This window comes from Pongo pygmaeus, chromosome 9 (assembly GCF_028885625.2).
Source record: "Pongo pygmaeus isolate AG05252 chromosome 9, NHGRI_mPonPyg2-v2.0_pri, whole genome shotgun sequence".
In the NCBI taxonomy this organism is placed as follows: domain Eukaryota; kingdom Metazoa; phylum Chordata; class Mammalia; order Primates; family Hominidae; genus Pongo; species Pongo pygmaeus.
This window is the reverse complement of record NC_072382.2, coordinates 115,565,786-115,586,097: the sequence shown is the minus strand read 5'-3', so window position 1 is coordinate 115,586,097 and position 20,312 is coordinate 115,565,786. Positions and strand designations below refer to the sequence as shown.

The window sequence follows — 20,312 nt, the reverse complement described above, 5'->3', positions numbered from 1 at the left end:
CTTTTTTCCAGTCTTTTTTGGTAAAACGTACAGTTTGCCATCTTAACTATTTAAATGTACAGTTCAGGAGTATTAAATAAATTCATATTGTTGTGCAACTGTCACCACCATCCATTTCCAGAACATTTCATTTACTTAGTATGCGTTGAATAGTAACCCCCATTTTGTCTCTCCTCCATTCTACTCTTTATCTCTGTGAATTTCTAAGAACCTCGTATAAGTAGAAATACACTGTTTGTCCTTTTGCAATGGGCTTATTTCACTTAACAGAATGTCTTCAGACTTCATTGTACAGCATGCCTCAAATTTCTTTGCTTTTTAAGGTTGAGTAATACTCCATTGTATGTATATGCCATCTTTTGTTTATCCATTCGTTAATGGACATTTGGGTTGTTTCCACCTCTTGGCTCTTGTGAATAGTGTTGCTGTGAACTTGGATGTACAGATATCTCTACAAGACCCTGTTTTAGGCCGGGCACTGTAGCTCATACCTGTGATCCCAGCACTTTGGGAGGCTGAGGCAGGTGGATAGCTTGAGCCCAGGAATTCAAGACCAGCCAGGGCAATATGGTGAATCCCTGTCTCTACAAAAGATAGAAAAATTAGCCAGGTGTGATGGTGTATGCCTGTAGTCACAGCCACCTGGGAGGCTGAAGCAAGTAGATCCCTTGAGCCCTGGAGGTTGAGGCTACAGTGAGCTGAGATTGTACCCACTGCCCTCTACCCCTGGTGACAGAGTGAGACTCTCTCAAAAAAAGACCTTGCTTTAGATTCTTTTGGATATATACCCAGAAGTAGGATTACTGGGTCATATGGTTGTTCTATTTTTAATTTTTTGAATAGCTTCCATACTGTTTTCTGTAGCAGTTGCACCATTTATTTTATTTTATTTATTTATTAATTTTTTTTTTTTGAGACAGGTTGGAGTGCAGTGGCGCGATCTCAGCTCAGTGCAGCCTCCACCTTCCGGGTACAAGTGATTCTTGTGCCTCAGCCCCCTGTGTAGCTGGGACTATGGACATGTCCCACCACGCCTAGCTAAGTTTTGTATTTTTAGTAGAGATGGTGTTTCACCATGTTGCCTAGGCTGGTCTCGAACTCATGACCTCAAGTGATCTGCCTGCCTCGGCCTCCCTGAGTGCTGGAATTACAGGCATGAGCCACCATACCTGGCCGTATTTTATTTATTTTGTTTGTTATTTTTTTTGAGACAGGGTCTCACTGTTACCCAGGTTGGAGTGCAGTTGTGCAAACAGGGCTCACTGCAGCCTTGACCTCCCAGGCTCAAGTGATCCTCCCGCCTCAGCTTCCCAAGTACCTGGGACTATGGGCACACACCACCATGCCCAGCTATTTTTTATTTTTATTTCTTTTGAATTTTTTTTAGAGGCAAGGTTTCGCCACGTTGCCCAGGCTGATCTTGACCTCCTTAGCTCAAGCCATCTGCCCACCTTGGTCTCTCAAAGTGCTGGGATTACAGGCGTGAGCCACCGCTTCTGGCCAGTTGCACCATCTTAAAATCCCACCAACAGTGCACAAAGGTTCCAGTTTCTCCACATCCTTGCCAGTTTTATTATTAATATTATTTTTTGATAGCTGTCCCTATGGGTGTGAAATTATATCTCGTTGTGGTTTTGATTTGCATTTTTCTGATGATTAGTGATGTTGAGCATCTTATGCTTATTGGTCATTTATCTTGTGTATTCTTTGGAGAAATGTCAATTCAGATTTTCTGCCCATTTTTGAAATCATTATTTGTGTGTTTCATTCAGTTATAGGAGTTCTTTGTATGTTCTGTGTGTAGATCTCTTATCAGATGCATGTTTTGCAAATATTTTCTCCATTTCTGTGAGTTGTCTCTTCTTTTTTTTTCTTTTTTTAAGACGGAATCTCACACTGTCGCCCAGGCTGGAGTGCAGTGGTATGATCTCGGCTCACTGCAACCTCCGCCTCCCTGCTCCCGGGTTCAAGCGATTGTCCTGCCTCAGCCTCCCGAGTAGCTGAGATTACAGGCACCTGCCACCACGCTGGGCTAATTTTTTTGTATTTTTAGTATTTTTTAGTAGAGATGGGGGTTTACTATTTTTGTCAGGCTGGTCTCTAACTCCTGACCTCGTGATCCACCCGCCTGGGCCTCCCAAAGTGCTGGGATTACAGATGTGAGCCACCATGCCCGGCAGTCTCTTTACTTCTTGATGGTGTCCTTTGAAGCCCAAAGGATTTTTTAATGTATTTTTTCTTTGGTTCCTTATGCTCTGGGTGTCATCTAAGATTCCGTTGCCTAACCTAAGGTCATGAAGATTTACACCTGTGTCGTCCTCTAGTTTTATATTTTAGCTCTCATCTTGAGGACTTGATCCATTTTGACTTAATTTTTGTATATGGGGCTAGGTAGGGGTTCAGCTTTATTCTTTTGCATGTGGTGTTCAGTTGTCACAGCACCATTTGTTGAAAAGATATTCTTTCCCTCTTGAGTTGTCTTAGTACTTAGGTCAAAAATCAGTTGACTGGGAATGTAAGAGTTTATTTCTGGACTATACATTCTATTCCATTGATGTATATGTCTCCTTATGCCAGCAGCACACAGTCTTGATTACTACAGTTTTGTAATATTTGTGTTTTATTTTATTTAAAAAAATTTTTTTTTAATTTTTAATTTTTTTTTTTTTTTTGAGATGGAGTTTCACTCTTGTTGCCCAGGCTGGAGTGCAATGGCACGATCTTGGGTCACCACAGCCTCCGCCTCCCGGGTTCAAGCCGTCCTCTTGCCTCAGCCTCCCGAGTAGCTGGGATTACAGGCATACACCACCGCGCCTGGCTACTTTTGTATTTTAAGTAGAGAGGGGGTTTCTCCTTGTTGGTCAGGCTGATCTCGAACTCCCGACCTCAGGTGATCTGCCTGCCTTGGCATCCCAAAGTGCTGGGATTATAGGCATGAGCCACCGCTTCCAGCCTCTTTTATTTTTTTTTAACTGCTCCTGTGGAACAGGGCTACCACATAGGCAGTGTGCCCAGAGTAGCTGTGGATTATTTTGGGTTTCCCTTGTAGGTGATTATTATCCGGGATTATGACAGCTTTGCTTCTTATTTTCCAGTCTTTATATTCTTAGAGATGGAGTCTCACTCTGTCGCCCAGGCTGGAGTATAGTGACACAATCTCAGCTCATTGCAACCTCCGCCTCCTGGGTTCAAGTGATTCTCTTGCCTCAGCCTCCCAAGTAGCTGGAATTACAGGCATGTACAACCACGTCCAGCTAATTTTTTGTATTTTTAGTAGAGATGAGGTTCCACCATGTTGGCCAGGTTGTTCTCAAACTCCTGACCTCAACTGATCCTCCCATCTTGGCCTCCCAAAGTGCTGGGATTAAAGGTGTGAGCCACCACGCCCAAAAGTTCTTATTGCCTGCCTAGAACTTCCAGAACCATGGTGAATAAAAGCAGTGATAATAGATGTGTTTGTCTTAGTCTTGATTTTAAAGCAAATGTACTTAACGTTTCTCCATTAAGTATAAAAGTTTTCTATGGGCTTCTCATGGGTACTTTTTCTCAGCCTAAGGATATTTTTTTCTCTTCCTAGTTGGCTTTGAGTTTTTATCCTGAAAGAAAGTTGAATGTTATCAAATACATTTTCTATATCTGTTAAGATGATCATTTTTTCTTTTAACTGTTAAGATAGTGAATTTTACTGCTCCATCTAGTATTAACTCATTTTTTTCCTGCAGTAAACTCAACTTGGTCTTTTTTTTTTTTCTGAGACGGAGTCTCGCTCTGTTGCCCAGGCTTGAGTGCAGTGGCGTGGTCTTGGCTCACTGCAAGCTCCACCTCCTAGGTTCACGCCATTCTCCCGCCTCAGCCTCCTGAGTAGCTGGGACTACAGGCGCCCGCCACCACGCCCGGCTAATTTTTTGTATTTTTAGTAGAGACGGGGTTTCACTGTGTTAGCCAGGATGGTCTCGATCTCCTGACCTTGTGATCCGCCCGCCTTGGCCTCCCAAAGTGCTGGGATTACAGGCGTAAGCCACCGCGCCCGGCCAACTTGGTCTTAATATGTAATTTTTTTTTTATATTATTGGGTTCTAGTTGCTAATATTTTGTTTAGGTATTTTGTATCTGTGAGTATTTTGTATCACATGTGAGTTTCACTTTTTCTTTCTCTTACCGTTCTTAACTAGTTGAGGGGTATATCCCTATTCTCTGGAATATTTTGTATGAGATTGAAAATATCTGTTCCCTGGATGTTTGATATTTGGCTGATGTTTTGTGGTAATAGAGACTATTTAACCCACATGTATGGGATCTACTTTTGACTTTGTGGAGTGAGAATACAGAAGAGGGTATTTGGTTCATTTGATTTTTGCAGCTTGTTATTTCTGTACTGTGGGCTAGTCTAAGGTTACAGTGTAGCTGAAGTTACTCATTCGACTATGCAGTAGGGTAATAAAATTGTTACACAGTTGAGCCATTGTTGTAGTGAAAGCTAGGGAGTATGTCTTTACCTTTTTCTTATATTACAGAAGGGCAGTGTTTCCTATATATAGACTAATGAAATTTCTGTTTATCTTACAGAAGTGATAGACCTTACTCATGATAACAAAGATGATCTTCAGGCTGCCATTGCTTTGAGTCTACTGGAGTCTCCCAAAATTCAAGCTGATGGAAGAGATCTTAACAGGTTATTGATTTAACTTATAATCTTTGCCCCCACATTTGTGTGTATGTCAAAGGCAATAGCTCTGTGAATGCCACTCAGGAATAATTCTGTTAAGCACCTGAAGGAAATTTCTTTTAGGAGAAATTTTGAATTCGCATTAGCTTACTCTTTGGTTCACTTTTGAAAAAGCCAAACCGAAAGGTGTCTTATTGCATCCTGTGTCTTTGAGTAGAAGTGTGCAGGGTGTTTCAGTTTACAATTGCTAGGGTGAATTAAAAACAACCTAGTCCAGGTATCTGATAAATGTATATTCTCTTTTATAAACTTTGAGGGCTATGCTGTTGCATATTTTTAAGTGAAAGTTATTCAACTACCCTGTCTCATAAGTGATCAAGGAATCTATTTTTTTGAACTGGTACTAATTGGGTGATTGTTTGGTACTGTTCACCAACATCCAGTTCCAGTGGTGGCCTATCAGTTTCTGGACATGTTTATTCCCTCACACTGCTGAGATGTTTATTTCAGGGAACATAGGGCTGTGTTTTATGTCCTGGGCAATTTGGAGGCTCTTATGTTTAGCACAGTGTCTCTCCTGCCCTATTTGATGGTGAGGTCTTAGATAGTACACTGTGTTGAAATCTAAAATTTCTAATATGGTAGCCTTAAATAGGCTTGAATTTCAACTCAGTTCTATCTTGGACCTTATTTAATAATGTCTGTTGTGGAAGGATTAACATTTCTGTGTATAAATCTTGCTTTTCAGTTGCATTACAGTCTTACAGTTCCTTATATAGCTAGGGATTATCCAGTAAATACTTTTTCTGGCGTTTTGAATTATCCATGAAAGGTTATAGCATACTCCATATGCTATATTATTCTTTAACTATTTTCTTTTTTGATGTGTGGAATGCTGCACAATATAGGATGCACGAAGCAACCTCTGCAGAAACTAAACGCTCAAAGAGAAAACGCTGCGAAGTCTGGGGAGAAAACCCCAATCCCAATGACTGGAGGAGAGTTGATGGTTGGCCAGTTGGGCTGAAAAATGTTGGCAATACATGTTGGTTTAGTGCTGTTATTCAGGTACGATATTTTTAAGAGATAACTGTGTCTTTTGGAAATAACTTTGTAATTTATTAAATTGAAATGTAGAAACATAGCTTTCAAAGGATAAAAACAGATATTTAAAATTGGGGAGTTTTTCTGGCATTATTGTGTTTGGATTTAGATGCTTTGATGTCTAAGTTGGGCAGTACGAAAAAGAAATCTGCTGTGATTGTAAATATATTGAATAGGTGTTTTGGATAAGCATTTAGTGAATACTGTATTATAGCAGTGAGAGTAAATAAGGAGGAATCAGTTGTTGAAGGCTATCATAGCTATCCAGGTAGGCAACAGTGGTGGCCTGGAGTAGAGAAGTGGCAGAAGTCATGGAAGGAGAGAAGTGAATGCATTCTTGAGGCGCTGAGGAGATCAAATCTACAGGATTGGTGGGCAGTTGGATGCAGGATATGCCTGCAGTGGTTGAGTAAGACTGTGAGGTTTCTAGTTCAAGTAACCAGGTAGATTATAGTACCATTTGACCCTGGAGGAGGAATAATTTGGGTGTGTGTTAAGAGTGGGTTTCAGTTCAGGTTTTTTTTTTTCTTTCTGACACAGCGTCTCACTCTGTTGTCCAGGCAACAGTGGTGCGATCTTGGCTCACTGCAACCTCCGCCTCCCAGGTTTAAGCAATTCTCCTGCCTCTGGAGTAGCTGAGACTACAGGCATGCACCACCAGGCCTGGCTAATTTTGTATTTTTAGTCGAGACGGGGTTTCATCATGTTGGTCAGGCTGGTCTCCAACTCCTGACCATGTGATCTGCCTGCCTTGGCCTCCCAAAGTGCTGGGATTAGAGGCGTGAGCCATTGCGCCTGGCCGCCTGGCTAATTTTTTAGTAGAGACAGGGTTTCGCCATGTTGGCCAGGTTGGTCTCAAACTCCTGACCTCAGGTGTTCCGCCCGCCTCAGCCTCCCAAAGTGCTGGGATTTCAGGTGTGAGCCGTCGCACCTGGCACAGTGTCTTCATTTTTAAAATTTATTTTTATTATTTATTTAGTTATTCATTTGAGACAAGATGGCGCAATCTCGGCTCAATGCAACTTCTGCCTCCCTGGTTGAAGGGATCCTCTTACCTCAGCCTCCCAAGTAGCTGGGATTACAGGCATGTGCCACCACACCTGGCTAATTTTTGTATTTTTAGTAAAGATGGAGTTTCACCATGTTGGCCATGCTGGTCTTGAACTCCTGACCTCAAGTGATCCACCTGCTTTGGCCTCCCAAAGTGCTGGGATTACAGGCGTGAGCCACCACGCCCCACGATCAGTTCAGTTTTAGATATGTCGAGTCTGAGGTGCCTGTGCCTATGTATGCTATGGTCTTAACTACCCTTCATTGAACTCACAGAGTGCCCTTTTGTCCTTTGATCATATACCCAGCAAATCCTCCAAATTAAATGAGTTGAGTTTAAGGAGATACCATGTAGGCAGATAATTATATGAATCTGTACTTCAGAAAAAGTGCTGGGCTCCAGATACAGTTTTGGAAATCAGTACCATATAGATGGCAATAAAACCAAGGGAGTGAATGAATTCACTAGAGGGTAGTGGCTCTCTAGAAGTATCGATCAGGCATCTTAAACTTACATAGCCCCAATGCAACCCCTGGTGCTCACCACAGCAGTCTTCTCCATCATGGTACATGGCACCTACCCAGCTGCTCAAGCCAAAAAATGGAATTCTCCCTTTCTGCACATCCACTACATCCAGCTTCTATGTGCCTGGCACTGTCTTAGGCTCTGGGGAAACAGCAGTGACTAAAACAAAGCCCGTACTCTCATGGTTTACTTTGGAAAGAGTGGCACAGACAGTGAACAAAACATCAGGAGGTGACAAGTGTAAAGATGAATGAATGAGTCTGGGGGACTGGACAGGGTTCAGCTGGAGAGGGCAGAGGGTCAGGGATGGCCTTTCTGATGAGGCGGGAATTTGAGCAGAGGTCTGAGGGTGGCCAGGGAATGAGCTATTGAATTACATAGGGAACACTTCAGACAAGGAACAGCAAATAAGCAGACTGAGGTTCAGGAGCTTGCTTAATGTGTCTGACAAATAGCAAATAGCTAAGACGGAGTGATCCAGAACTGATAGCAGTGGGATAGGAAAGGTGGTGGAGGTGGAGTGGGAGAGCTTAGGGTCATGATGAAGATTTGGGAATTCTAGATGAAATAGGAATGTATTGGAAGGTTTGGAGCAGAGAAGTGATATGATCGTACTTCCAGTTTAAAAGGATCACTGGAGAATTGAACATTGAGAATAGAACGTAGGAAGATAATGTGGAACATGTCAGTTCTTTCCTATCTGAAAGAATAGAGAGAGAGAAAGAGAATGCTCCCTGGATTCATCCCCCCCCCCCACTACATTAGCCTTCACTCCTGTGGAGGGTGGACGGGTGGACAAGAGCCAGCAGATGGAGAAGATAGCTGAGTAAGTCTTCTGGGACAGCATGAGCAGACAGCGTAGAAAGTATATCTGAGGAGTTGGCCTTAACAAGGAAAAGGGCAGGAGAGTAATGGGAAGGGAAGAGGAAGAAGTGATAACTGCAAATTAGAGTTGAAGTAGTGTCTAGTCTTTTTTTTCCTCTGTGAAATAAGCAGCTATTTTTTGAGACAGTGGAGAAGTGACAGAGTCAGATTTTAAAGGGAGTGAAAGTTTGAAATAGTTGTTGGAGATGGTGGGAGAACCAGTTGGCACCAGAGTACAGTAGTAGGATTTCCAAAAATTTGAAGATCTGCTTGAAATTGTTGACTTTAAATGTGTAGTGATACAAAAATGTTCAGTTTCTATCAGGATATCCTCTTGACAGCACTTTGAACCTCTTACGTGGAAAACTCAACTCATTTAATTTGGAGCATTTGCTGGGTATGTGATCAAAGGACAAAAGGGCACTCTGTGAATTTATTGAAGGGTAGTTAAGACCATAGCATCAAAGCTAGATGGAGAAAGAAATGAAGATAGGAAGGAACTGATTGTTAAGGAGCCAGGAAAGAGATCAATTTGCTTGGGCCCCTGCTGAAGTCAAAGAACATGTATCCTGCAGGTAATTGGACACAAAGAAGACATGTAATGGTCCCAGAGTGAGCTTTTCTGAACGTGTAATCTGCGAACTGACACCTTTCATGTGTTGGTGTATTTTTGGGTGCAGCCTGGGATGTGGGTGTAGATAGAGATGGAGTGGAGCAATGTGTCATTAGAGATGGGATGCCCAAGAAGCTGAGAGATCTCCAGACTGGATGCATGCGAGTTCCCTCAGCAAACAACTGAACACCTGCTCTATGTCTAGCAGTGTTCTAGGCCCTTGATGTAGGAGTGAACAAAACAAAGACAACTGTGCCCACATGGAATGTAAATTCTCATGAGGTGAGATAGAAAATGAACAGTAAACTAAAAACTAACAGAATGATGAACTAGCTGAATAAAATGTGTATAATACATTAGACTGTGATTGGTCCAGTAGAAAAAAGAGCAAGGTTAGGGAGATTGGAACTGCAGGAGAGGTGGGAACAGGTTGCAGTATTAACTGTGGTGTTGGATGATCCTCACTGAGGTGGGGAAGGGGGTGAGACTGGCAAGGCAGTGGACCAACCAGGCAGCTATTGGGATAAAAAAAAATTCCAGGTAGAGGAACACATAGAGCAATGGCTTCATGGTGGGAATGGGCTTGGTGTGTTCAGGGAACGTGCTGGAGTCCAAGTGGCTGGATGCTAAGAGCAAAGGGAGGGTCACTGGAGAGGAGGGTCTGAGTGGACAGGGAGTTACTGAAGGTCCCCAGTGGCAGACTGATCAACTCTGGCTCAAGTATTAAGAGTCTCCCTCTGGCTCCTGTGGCGAGATGAGGATGGAGGGGCAAGGATGCACAGGGAGAGACCCATGGCTGTCATCCATGAAGAGTGATGGTGACTCGGACTGGACTGGTAGCCCTGGAAATAGAAAAGAGTTGGCATTCTTGATATATTCTCAAGGCAGCACTGACAGGATGTCCTCAGGGATTGGATGTTGACTCTAGTCACCTAGGAGGATGTCAGGACTTGGGAGAGTGAGGAAAGCTGTTACTAGATGACAGTCTTCAGTGAATCAGGAGCTTTATTTTCGCCATATTAGCGAGGTACTTACAAGGAGCTGTGTGGCAGTTGTGAGCAAGTGTGAGCTGGTGGAGGGAAGTTCTGGAAGCAGAGAGACCATGTGCAAGTGAGCGGCGATGGGAGTTGGATTAGAGCAGCTGATGGGGCGCTGATGGGGAGAAAGCAGTTAGGTTATAAAGAGCACCCAGAGTCAGAGGCCAAGGGACTTGTTGCTTACTAGATATGAATGGCTAGGAGAAAGATTCAGGGATTTTTCTGCAGTTCTAAACTTTGGTGACTGGGGGAGGAGGATGTAATGAAGTGACGCAGAAAACACAGAAGCAGCAGCGGTTGGGTAGGGAATAAATTGGGAGATGTGAATAGTATTAGCTCACACTTAATGTGGTTTTTTTTTGTTGTTGTTCTTTTTTGAGACAGTTTCGTTTTTGTTGCCCTGGCTGGAGTGCAGTGGCGCGATCTCAGCTCACAGCAACCTCTACCTCCCAGGTTCAAGCGATTCTCCTGCCTCAGCCTCCCGAGTAGCTGGGACTACAGGCATGCCACCACGCCCGGCTAATTTTGTATTTTTAGTAGAGATGGGGTTTCTCCATGTTGGTCAGACTGGTCTCGAACTCCTGACCTCAGGTGATCTGCCCGCCTCAGCCTCCCAAAGTGCTGGGATTACAGGCATAAGCCACCACTTCCAGCCTAATGTGGTTTTTAAGAATAATGGCAAAGCCCGATTTTCCTGATGGCGAAGAGGTGGAGTTAAGTGGCTGAGAATGTAAAGCCATTTTTCTCACAGCAGAATAGAAACTCAAGAATGTCACAGGGTAGCCAGCAGAGTAGGAATGCAAGTGTGTTAGGTAGACAGGTGAGGTGGAAGAGAAGAGAGTGGCTGAAGATAGAGCTCACCAGCCAAGCCCTGGTTCCAGAGAGAACTTTGGTGCAGCATGACCCGGGTTTACGCTTCAGTCCAGGCGAACACTCACCCTGTTGGCTGAATCCCGCCAGGGCTTGTGTTAGAGTGAGGGAAGCCAGAGAGGTGCACGTGGGCTCTAGTCAGTACCAACACTTGGATACTTTGGTTGACATTAGGAAATATACCTGGGGCTTTTAGAATACCAAGAAGCTGTTTTATTTAGTTCTAATTCCAAAGTTTTGCCTATTATCTACCTAGGATGCTTCTTCAAGAGTTCCACCGTGCAGGCCTGAGAGGGTTTTCATTTGAGGAGCATGTTGGGATGAGGAGTTGTATATTCATACAGGAGATATTTTTAAAGAAAATTAACTTATGAAAGGTATTCATAGTAGAAAAATGTGATTTGCAAATAATAAAAAGAATCCCTCTCTCCAGTTCTACCATCTGCTGTTAAACTTTTAAAAAATACAATATTATGACAAGGAGTGGAGAATAGTAAACACTGCTATACTAACCACCTGGCTTAAAAAATTTAATGTTACAAATTTCTGTTCTTTTGAGTTCCTGTTGTGACATCCTCCCTTTCCCACAATCATAACCACACGTGGATGTATCCCTGAGCAATATGTAGTATTGTTTTACATGTTGTTAAACTTAATATAAGCAGTATAATACTTTTTTTCTGTAACTTTTTTTCACTCAAAATGTATTTTTGAGGTTTATCCATGTTGATACACATAGCTCATGTTTTTCTCATTTTCACTTTATATAGTAGGTCATTTTATAAACACTTTTTACAATATTATTTCAATGACTGCTTAATAGTCTATTGTATAAATGTAATATAGTTTATATAAACTACTTCTTTTGGCTGGGCTTGGTGGCTTATGCCTGTAATCCCAACACTTTGGGAGGCCAAAGTGGGCAGATTACTTGAGCTCAGGAGTTTGAGACCATCCTGGGCAACATAGGGAGACCCGGTCTCTACAAAAACAAAACAAAACAAAACAAAAGCTACTCCTTTTGTTAGACATTAGGTTGTTTCTATTTTTTACCTAAAAGTATTAATATTCTTTGAGCTAATTTTTTGTGCACAACCATTATTTCCTTAGAAATAACATAAGTTGAATTGCCAGGTTGATAGTTTTGCATACTTTTAAATATGAAATACAATATTTGAAGTGAAAAATATATATGTTGCTGCAGTTATTTTCAGGAAAGGCTATGAATCCCTTTCTTTCTTTATTTCAGTCTCTCTTTCAATTGCCTGAATTTCGAAGACTTGTTCTCAGTTATAGTCTGCCACAAAATGTACTTGAAAATTGTCGAAGTCATACAGTAAGTTGGTGTCAAGGAATTTCTTCACTGTTGTTTAGTCCCTTTCGTCCCAAAGGCTTCTAGATTTTTGCCTAAAGTTGATATCCGTGATACTCTTTGGCTTGTGCTAATATTTGTTTTCATTTCTAAATGGCTCATTTTCCTTTTTTGGGATAACATATAAGGGTATGCAAAAATGTAAAATTAAGTGGGAATAAAATGAGAAAAACAGCTCCAAGAATATGTGGGTGGGGAGACCCTGAATACCTGTTGTGTTTGTTGTATCCTTTCTCTTCCTGAGCTGCTCAGGCGATGTGTTGCTGGAGAGATGCCCTGATGCCAGAGACCTGAGCCGCCTTAGTCTATTTTATTCTGTTTTTGCCAAAGGTCATAGCCTCCTCCTAGCAATTTAACCCTTCCCAGGATTTCACCTTGGCGCAATGCATTTTCCTCATGAGAGGGAGGGCAGCAGCTTCAGAAAGTGGACATTTCTGTTTTTCCAACAGTGCTGTCTCTGGCTTCTACATAGTTATTCTTCAGTTTAGAGTACAGTCCTTACCAGAGTCCCTGTAACACACATAGCCCTGTAACTTTGACCTAGATCTAGGTAAATATAAACGAGGGCATGATTATTGAAAACTTTTTTTTGTTCACACGTTCTGATTTTCTAAATGAGATGTTGTAAGAGTATATGTGCTGTGTTTTCTACAGGAAAAGAGAAATATCATGTTTATGCAAGAGCTTCAGTATTTGTTTGCTCTAATGATGGGATCAAATAGAAAATTTGTAGACCCGTCTGCAGCCCTGGATCTATTAAAGGGAGCATTCCGATCATCTGAGGAACAGCAGGTACAAAAGAAGCCTTGTTCTTGAGTTTGAAGTCATGCCTTGTCAGTGTTAATGTGGTACTGCTTTATTTCAACTGCGTAACAAGCTGTGAACATGACTAAGCAGGACTATGGAGGCTCGTTTCTGACTTCTGTTTTGCCTACAGAACAGGTGGTGAGAGAGAAAGCATGTGTGTGTGAGAGAGTGTGTGTGTGTTGCACGGAGGCTGGCAGTTCTAAAGAGAAGAAGAAATAGTAGTAGAAAGAATGTGGAATTATACAGGGGCTATTGATGTAGAAAGGAGGAGATTGGAAAATACCTCAATGAGCTATAACAAAAGGGATACCAAGAAAAGTAGTCCTTTGTCTGCACCTTTGTCTTGGAATGGTCCAGATGGAAATTGTATCTTTAAAACTATCTAAATCTGAGTTCAGGAGCTTTTCTCAGCAACTTCTGTCTTCTAGACTTTCCTTTCCCTACCTCCTATTAAAAAATAGCTGGGCATGGTGGTACGCACCTGTAGTCCCAGCTACTCGGGAGGTTGAGGCAGGAAGATCCCTGAAACCCAGGAGTTTGAGGCTGCAATAAGCTGTGATTGAGCTACTGTCCTCCAGCCTGGGTGACAGAGTGAGACCCCGTCTCTGAAAAAATAATTTAAAAACAAAAACAAAGCTGTCACTAATTAGATCAGCTTCTTCCTCATATGATTTTTTTTTCTTTCTCTATTTGAAGGTCCTACAGTTCTACAAAATTCTCAAAACATTGAAGTTTTGTTTCTTTATTCAGATCTCTGTATTGTTCTAGAGTTCCTTGGGCCTTTTTCTTAAAAAGTCCTACTTGGAAGATTTTGTTTATTTTTCTTTCTTTGTCATAAATAGATGTGGCTGGAAGTAGTAGAGTTCCAGCTTCCTTCTAGCTACAACTTACAGATTGCTTAATGCACCTTATTTTTTATGTATAGTAGCTGGGTTTCAGTGTTCCTATGTTTTCATGATATTCAGCCCCAAAAAATAAATGCTTTCAGGCTGTGCGCAATAGCTGGTGCCTGTAATCCCAGCACTTGCGATGCCAAGGCAGGTGGATCATTTGAGGTCAGGAGTTCAAGACCAGCTTGGCCAACATGGTGAAACCCCATCTCTACTAAAAATACAAAAATTAGCCGGGCGTGGTGGCATGTGCCTGTAATCCCAGCTACTTGGGAGGCTGAGGCAGGAGAATCGCTTGAACCTGGGAGGTGGAGGCTGCATTGAGCTGAGATCATGCCACTGCACTCCAGTCTGGGAGACAGAGTGAGACCCTGTCTCAAAACAAAAAAAAGAAAAAAAGAAATGCTTTTATAGTAGTATAATCTTAATTCATTGGTGGGATAAGGATAAATTTTAATTTCTCTTAGTATTGCATCTAACTTTTATGCAATTTGTGCCTCTCTTATAGCAAGATGTGAGTGAATTCACACACAAGCTCCTGGATTGGCTAGAGGACGCATTCCAGCTAGCTGTTAATGTTAAGTGAGTGTTGAGGGTTTGTTTGTACATCCTTCCGACTCACAGTGGGCCAGTGAGAATTATATGCTGGAAAGTTACTCTCCTTAACTAGAAATTGCTGGTTTTTAACCATACCTCCTGGGATAACCACTGAGGTAGTCCTCATCGTGTATCCCTGTCGCCTTCATCTTTCCCCTCTGAGGATATAGCCTAGCAGTCATCTTATCCTGCAGCTTTTTTTTTTTTTTTTTCTAACTAAAGGACTGTAACTGTTAACTTTGTTAATAAACTCAGCATGTGCTGTAAAATATATTTGTAAAAAGGACAAATCAACCTCTGTTGTGAACATGATGGTATAATATGGATACTTAAATTTAAGATCCCTTTTGAGGTCTACTTAGAATGTGTAGAGGATAGGTTATAGTCATTTCAGTCACTGAGATAAGTGAAACTCAGGGCACGATATAGATATCCCTCTGAGAAATCTGTGCTTTAAATGGTTTCAATTCTAGGTAGAAGAATTGTAACTATAAAATAGTTTTGGAAACAGCAACTCAACATAGCAATTTAAGATGGACTTGTGAGGAGAAACTTTTTATTTCTGTTGTACCATGGAGAAAAATTTTTTGTATTTATTTGTAAAACTATGCAACGGAGTTCATTCTTACCTTTATACTACTTCTATACCTTGTATACATCTGTCATCGGATATAGCTGTATAGACTGAAAGCATATTTGTCTGCATGTGTGACTCCACTATTAGGCTTTAAGCTCCTTAAGTCCAGGGATTGGGCCTTCTTGTCTTTGTGTCTTCAAAGTTTAGCACAATGCTCGAAAGAAGGTGTTCAATAAATATTTGAACTGAACTAATTGTTACTTATTTAGATCATACCTGGCTCTTTGGGGGTTGATGAAAATGCACTATTTTTTGCTCGAAAGAAGGTGTTCAATAAATATTTGAACTGAACTAATTGTTACTTATTTAGATCATACCTGGCTCTTTGGGGGTTGATGAAAATGCACTATTTTTTGCTTTTGAATGATGCTTGGATTTTATGTAGCGCATATCTTAATCCAAACAATCCAGAATTGTCTCCTTTTCCTAAAAGCAGCAGTCCCAGGAACAAATCTGAAAATCCAATGGTGCAGCTGTTCTATGGTACTTTCCTGACTGAAGGGGTTCGTGAAGGTAAATTCTCTGCTCTGAATTTTAATTCTAGACCTTTGATCATATCTTTATTACTGTGTCCCTTTGAGGAGGCAGTATAGTGAATAGGCTTGAGAGTCAGCAGTACCCAGGTCTGAATATTGGTTCTGCCTCTTGGTATTTGTTTAACCGTGGATAAACTATGGGAGCTTCTGGATCCTCAGTCTCTTCATCTGTAAAATGTGCACAATCTTTATCTCAGATTTGTCATATTAATACTTGCACAGCCCAAATCTGACATTAATGTCAGATAGTGATTTTACTCAGTTTTATCTGTGTTGCTTATTCTAATATAATACCTAATCTCAAAAGGTTTTATTGAGTGAGACTGCCAAAAATGTTTTTCTAGACTAGAGGCTTTTCACTCTGGAGGCTTACCTATCTAAGCTACATGCTAGGCACATAATTTATTTTTAATTATGAAGAATTTAGAATACATTCAAATAGAGCAATTTTACAACCTCCATGAACCCAGCCTTAGCCCACAGCCAGTCATTCCCCATCTCACCTCACTCTTACCAATCTGATAATACCAATATGACTCTCAAAAATAGCATTTTAAACTATCAAATATCTAGTCAGTGTTCAGATTTCTAATTTGTTTTCATAATTTTTAAAAAATAGAAAATTTATTTTTAGAGTTTATTTTAATCAGGACCCAGTGCGTGATTCATTTATGACTGAATATTTGTAGGCTCCCCCTCCATCGTTTTTTCCTTGAAATGTATTTTTTGGAGAAACTGGGTTGTTTGTTCTGTAGCATTTCCCACAGTCGGAAATTTTGCTGTTTGTACGTCCTCTGATACATACTTAACATATTTTAACATATCCGCGTGTTCCTCTCTATTCCTCCTCTTATAAATTGGTAGTTGGATCTAGCGATTTGACTAGACTTAGGTAAGGCTTTTTTTGGCAAGACTATTCACAGGTGGTGAGAAAACTTTTGATTAGGAAGTACATAATGTCTGGTTGTCTTTGCAGTCTTTTTTTTGAGACAAGTTCTTGCTTTGTTGCCCAGGTTGTAGCGCAGTGGCATCATCATAGCTTACTGTAACCTTGGACTTCTGGGCTCAAGAAATCCTCCTACCTTATCCTCCTGAGTAGCCAGGACTTCAGGCGTGTGTAACTGCACCCGGATAATTTTTATTTTTTGTAGAGACAGGGGTGTCACTGTGTTTTCCAGGCTGGTCTTAAACTCCTGGCCTCAAGTGATCCTCCCACCTTGGCCTCCCAAAGCGGTGGGATTACAGGCATAAGCCACCACGCCCCTGGCCTTTTTCCAGTGTTACTGGTTTTCAGTGTTCAGTGTCTAGATTGACTGGCTCACTAGAGGTTGCTATAAAGGCTTAAGTGCATTCCTAACCAGCTATCAGGAAGTTGCTGAATTTAAAATGTTGTCTCTGTGGAGCCAGAAAATAGGCTTTAGATAGTCATAGTGATGTCTTTTTTAAAAAGTCTCTCTCTTTGCCTAGGAAAACCCTTTTGTAACAATGAGACCTTCGGCCAGTATCCTCTTCAGGTAAACGGTTATCGCAACTTAGACGAGTGTTTGGAAGGGGCCATGGTGGAGGGTGATGTTGAGCTTCTTCCCTCTGATCACTTGGTGAAGTATGGACAAGAGGTACGTTGGAGATCTTTATTTGCTGTGCCAGTGACAAAGCCGGTTAAGTAAGAGTGAGCTTTTGGGCAGACTAGTTTCCCATCACATATTAAGTAACTTTACACTTAACAGAACTTGAATTTGTCTTAAGTCTCTCATCAGTTGATGTGAGTCAGTGAGTATCAGTACTTTGATAAATAAAATTTTTACTAAAACTATGAATTTGAGTTACTCGTGTAAAGGTTGTATGCTGCTTCTGATGTTTTAAGTATGATCAAGTTTCTCTCTTTCTGTTGAAGCCTACCTGTACCTGAGTAGGGAGAACCCACTGCCTCCATATTTTCGGAGGGTAAAAGTACAGTGATTAACTCCTATGGTATGCCATTTAGAATATTTTCCCTATTATAGTATTTACTGTTCTCAATTGTAAATTCTGCCTTTGCTTTTAACATTTTTAAAATTTAATTTTCATTTGTTTATTTATGTGTTTTTTTTTTCTGGGTTGGAAAGAAAGGGGGGAAGTTAAAGGGAAATCATCGGTAGTTAACATCTCAGTATTCCAGTTAGGTTAAGAATTAGTGAATAGCATTTGTAACATAATTGTTTACACAGTTGGGATTGTTCTCCATTGATCATACATTTTGAGACAAAACTGTGGCTTATATATGATTCCAACTCAGTAATTACTACAGGAGACAGTGGAGCTTTCCTAAATTAAAATAGGGAGCCTAACATGAGCCATATGAAAATACATTCACTGTAGAGCAGTGTTGGAACTCAGAGAGCTACTGCCTCCCTGCATTTTCAAGGAAAAACTGATTCCTAATGGAGGAATTATGTCATCTGTACCATCTGTGCAAACCTGGTGCATCCTCTTACGAAAAAGGGAATGTTCACCAGCTATACTTAGGCCTGTGGAGACCTGTGTTCCAGGATGGGAATTCTATAAAAATTAAACAAAACAACAAAATTGTCATGCTCATTTAGATTTCACCCTGAGGTGGTCTCACAGGCTGTCTGAATTCACCTCATTATGCTGACAGGGTATCTGAAGGGAATGTTGCTTGCACTTGTGGTAAAGGAAACATTTTAAAGCTGTTGACAGGAACCTCAGACATACAGGTGAATTGAATAGGAAAGCCAAATCTGATTTAGCTTTTCCTCACCTGTGATCCCTGACTGTTGAGTCTTTTTTATGTCAGTGCCTTCCTTTGAAACTCAAGTAACATCGTAGGTTGATTTGACTGGCTTCTTTATGAGACCTCTGTAAATTTTTGAAATTCAGGGATTTTTCTTAGAAATTGAGAAATTGTAAAACCATGAGGCTATTTCAAATTTCCTTTGTTTATATAAAGGAGATTCAAATTATGGTTAATAGACTAAAACAGCATGTAATATATGTACACATATGAGTCTTTTTAGCTGGCACATGGAGTTGTCTCTTTAGCTACATGCTGCTTTGATCATAATTTCATATTCTGTAGTTAGGCTAGCTGTTAAGTTTTTAAACCTTTTGAATACTGATGATGTAATGAATGAGTTGTGTAGATGCTTAGTGCAGTTCACATATTCAAGGGTGGTTTATTCTGAGGATGATGGTTGAGTCAAATTCTGTTGACTGGCTAGTAAATTTGGAGTCTTGAGGAATGTTGAACCATATTCTGTAAGAGAATGAGATTCTAAGTGTTCATTCCCTTTAGTGTTTGGGATAAAAAAAAGTTCTAGTATGAGTTTGCCTTGAGTATAAGTTCTATACCAAAGGAAGAAAGTTTGATGAGAGATATTTTAAATCTGGCTATTGTTATTTCCTAAAATTAATTTTTCTTTCTCTCACATTTCTACTCTTGACACTAGCGTTGGTTTACAAAGCTACCTCCAGTGTTGACCTTTGAACTCTCAAGATTTGAGTTTAATCAGTCCCTTGGGCAGCCAGAGAAAATTCACAATAAGCTGGAATTTCCTCAGATTATTTATATGGACAGGTGAGTTCTTGGCTGATTTTTTTTTTTCCTGATGTATTACAGCAGTAGAGATGAGTATGTACTAAGTATAGTGTGCATAGGAATCACCTGTGAGTCATGATAATATGCAAATTTGGATTCCATGAGTCTAGGTTGAGAGTCTTTGCCTTTTTCTGAGACTTCCCAGGGTTGTGCTCATGTTGCTTCTGATCTCTGGAAGCAAGACTTTAGGTGAAAGCCCACCTCCTTTTGGAGGTAGGAACTACCTGAATTCCGGGGGTGGGGGGGCTCCTAGCAGACTTACACTATAGAATGTTTTTTTCTGAGACAGAGTTTTGCTCTTGTTGCCCAGGCTGGAGTGCAATGGCGCAATCTCAGCTCACCGAAACATCCGCCTCCCGGGTTCAAGTGATTCTCCTGCCTCAGCCTCCCAAGTAGCTGGGATTACAGGCATGCGCCACCACACCCGGCTAATTTTGTATTTTTAGTAGAGACGGGGTTTCTCCATGTTGGTCAGGCTGGTCACGAACTCCCGACCTCAGGTGATCTGCCGGCCTTGGCCTCCCAAAGTGCTGGTATTACAGGCGTGAGCCACCGCGCCTGGCCTAGATTTTTAATTTTATAAAAGTCTGGTTGAGACCAGGCATGGTGGCTCACATCTGTAATCCCAGCACTTTGGGAGGATGAGGAGGGCAGATAGCTTGAGCTCAGGAGTTTAAGACTAGCCTGGGCAACATGGCAAAACCCTGTCTCTCAAAAAAAAAAAAAAAAAAAAAAATTAGCTGGGTGTAGTGGTGTGCACCAGGTACTTGGTGGGGCCAGTGAGCCCTGTTTGTGTCACTGCACTCCAGCCTGGGTGACAGAGTGAGACCCTGTCTCAAAAAAAAAAAAAAAAAAAAAAAAGACGACTGGGTGTGGTGGCTTGATTTTCTTTTCTTTTCTTTCTTTTTTTTTTTTTGAGAAGGAGTCTTGCTCTGTTGCCCAGGCTGGAGTGCAGTGGCGCGATCTCGGCTCACTGCAACCTCTGCCTCCTGGGTTCAAGCGATTCTCCTGCATCAGCCTCCGAAATAGCTAGGATTACAGGCATGCACTACCACACCCGGCTAATTTTTGTATTTTTAGTAGAGACAGGGTTTCACCATGTTGGCCAGGATGGTCACAATCTCCTGACCTTGTGATCCGCCCGT

The 20,312-nt window shown here is 41.3% G+C and overlaps 1 protein-coding gene across 33 annotated transcripts in view; it reads left to right on the top strand.

Annotated features, from left to right (window-relative positions):
* The window catches only part of USP28 (ubiquitin specific peptidase 28), a 76,803-nt gene that overhangs the window by 28,592 nt on the left and 27,899 nt on the right, over nucleotides 1-20,312 (top strand). For 17 of the 33 annotated variants that reach the window (XM_054439397.2, XM_063671466.1, XM_063671463.1 and 14 more), the window contains 8 exons: nucleotides 4,567-4,672; nucleotides 5,575-5,734; nucleotides 11,980-12,066; nucleotides 12,757-12,894; nucleotides 14,308-14,381; nucleotides 15,467-15,546; nucleotides 17,037-17,185; nucleotides 19,019-19,146. In XM_054439397.2, the coding sequence (XP_054295372.1) occupies nucleotides 4,567-4,672; nucleotides 5,575-5,734; nucleotides 11,980-12,066; nucleotides 12,757-12,894; nucleotides 14,308-14,381; nucleotides 15,467-15,546; nucleotides 17,037-17,185; nucleotides 19,019-19,146 (922 nt within the window). Of the gene's footprint in view, nucleotides 1-4,566; nucleotides 4,673-5,574; nucleotides 5,735-11,979; nucleotides 12,067-12,756; nucleotides 12,895-14,307; nucleotides 14,382-15,466; nucleotides 15,547-17,036; nucleotides 17,186-17,463; nucleotides 17,541-19,018; nucleotides 19,147-20,312 lie in introns of those variants that run through there. The other 16 variants (XM_054439405.2, XM_054439404.2, XM_063671467.1 and 13 more) reach the window with 4 other exon arrangements.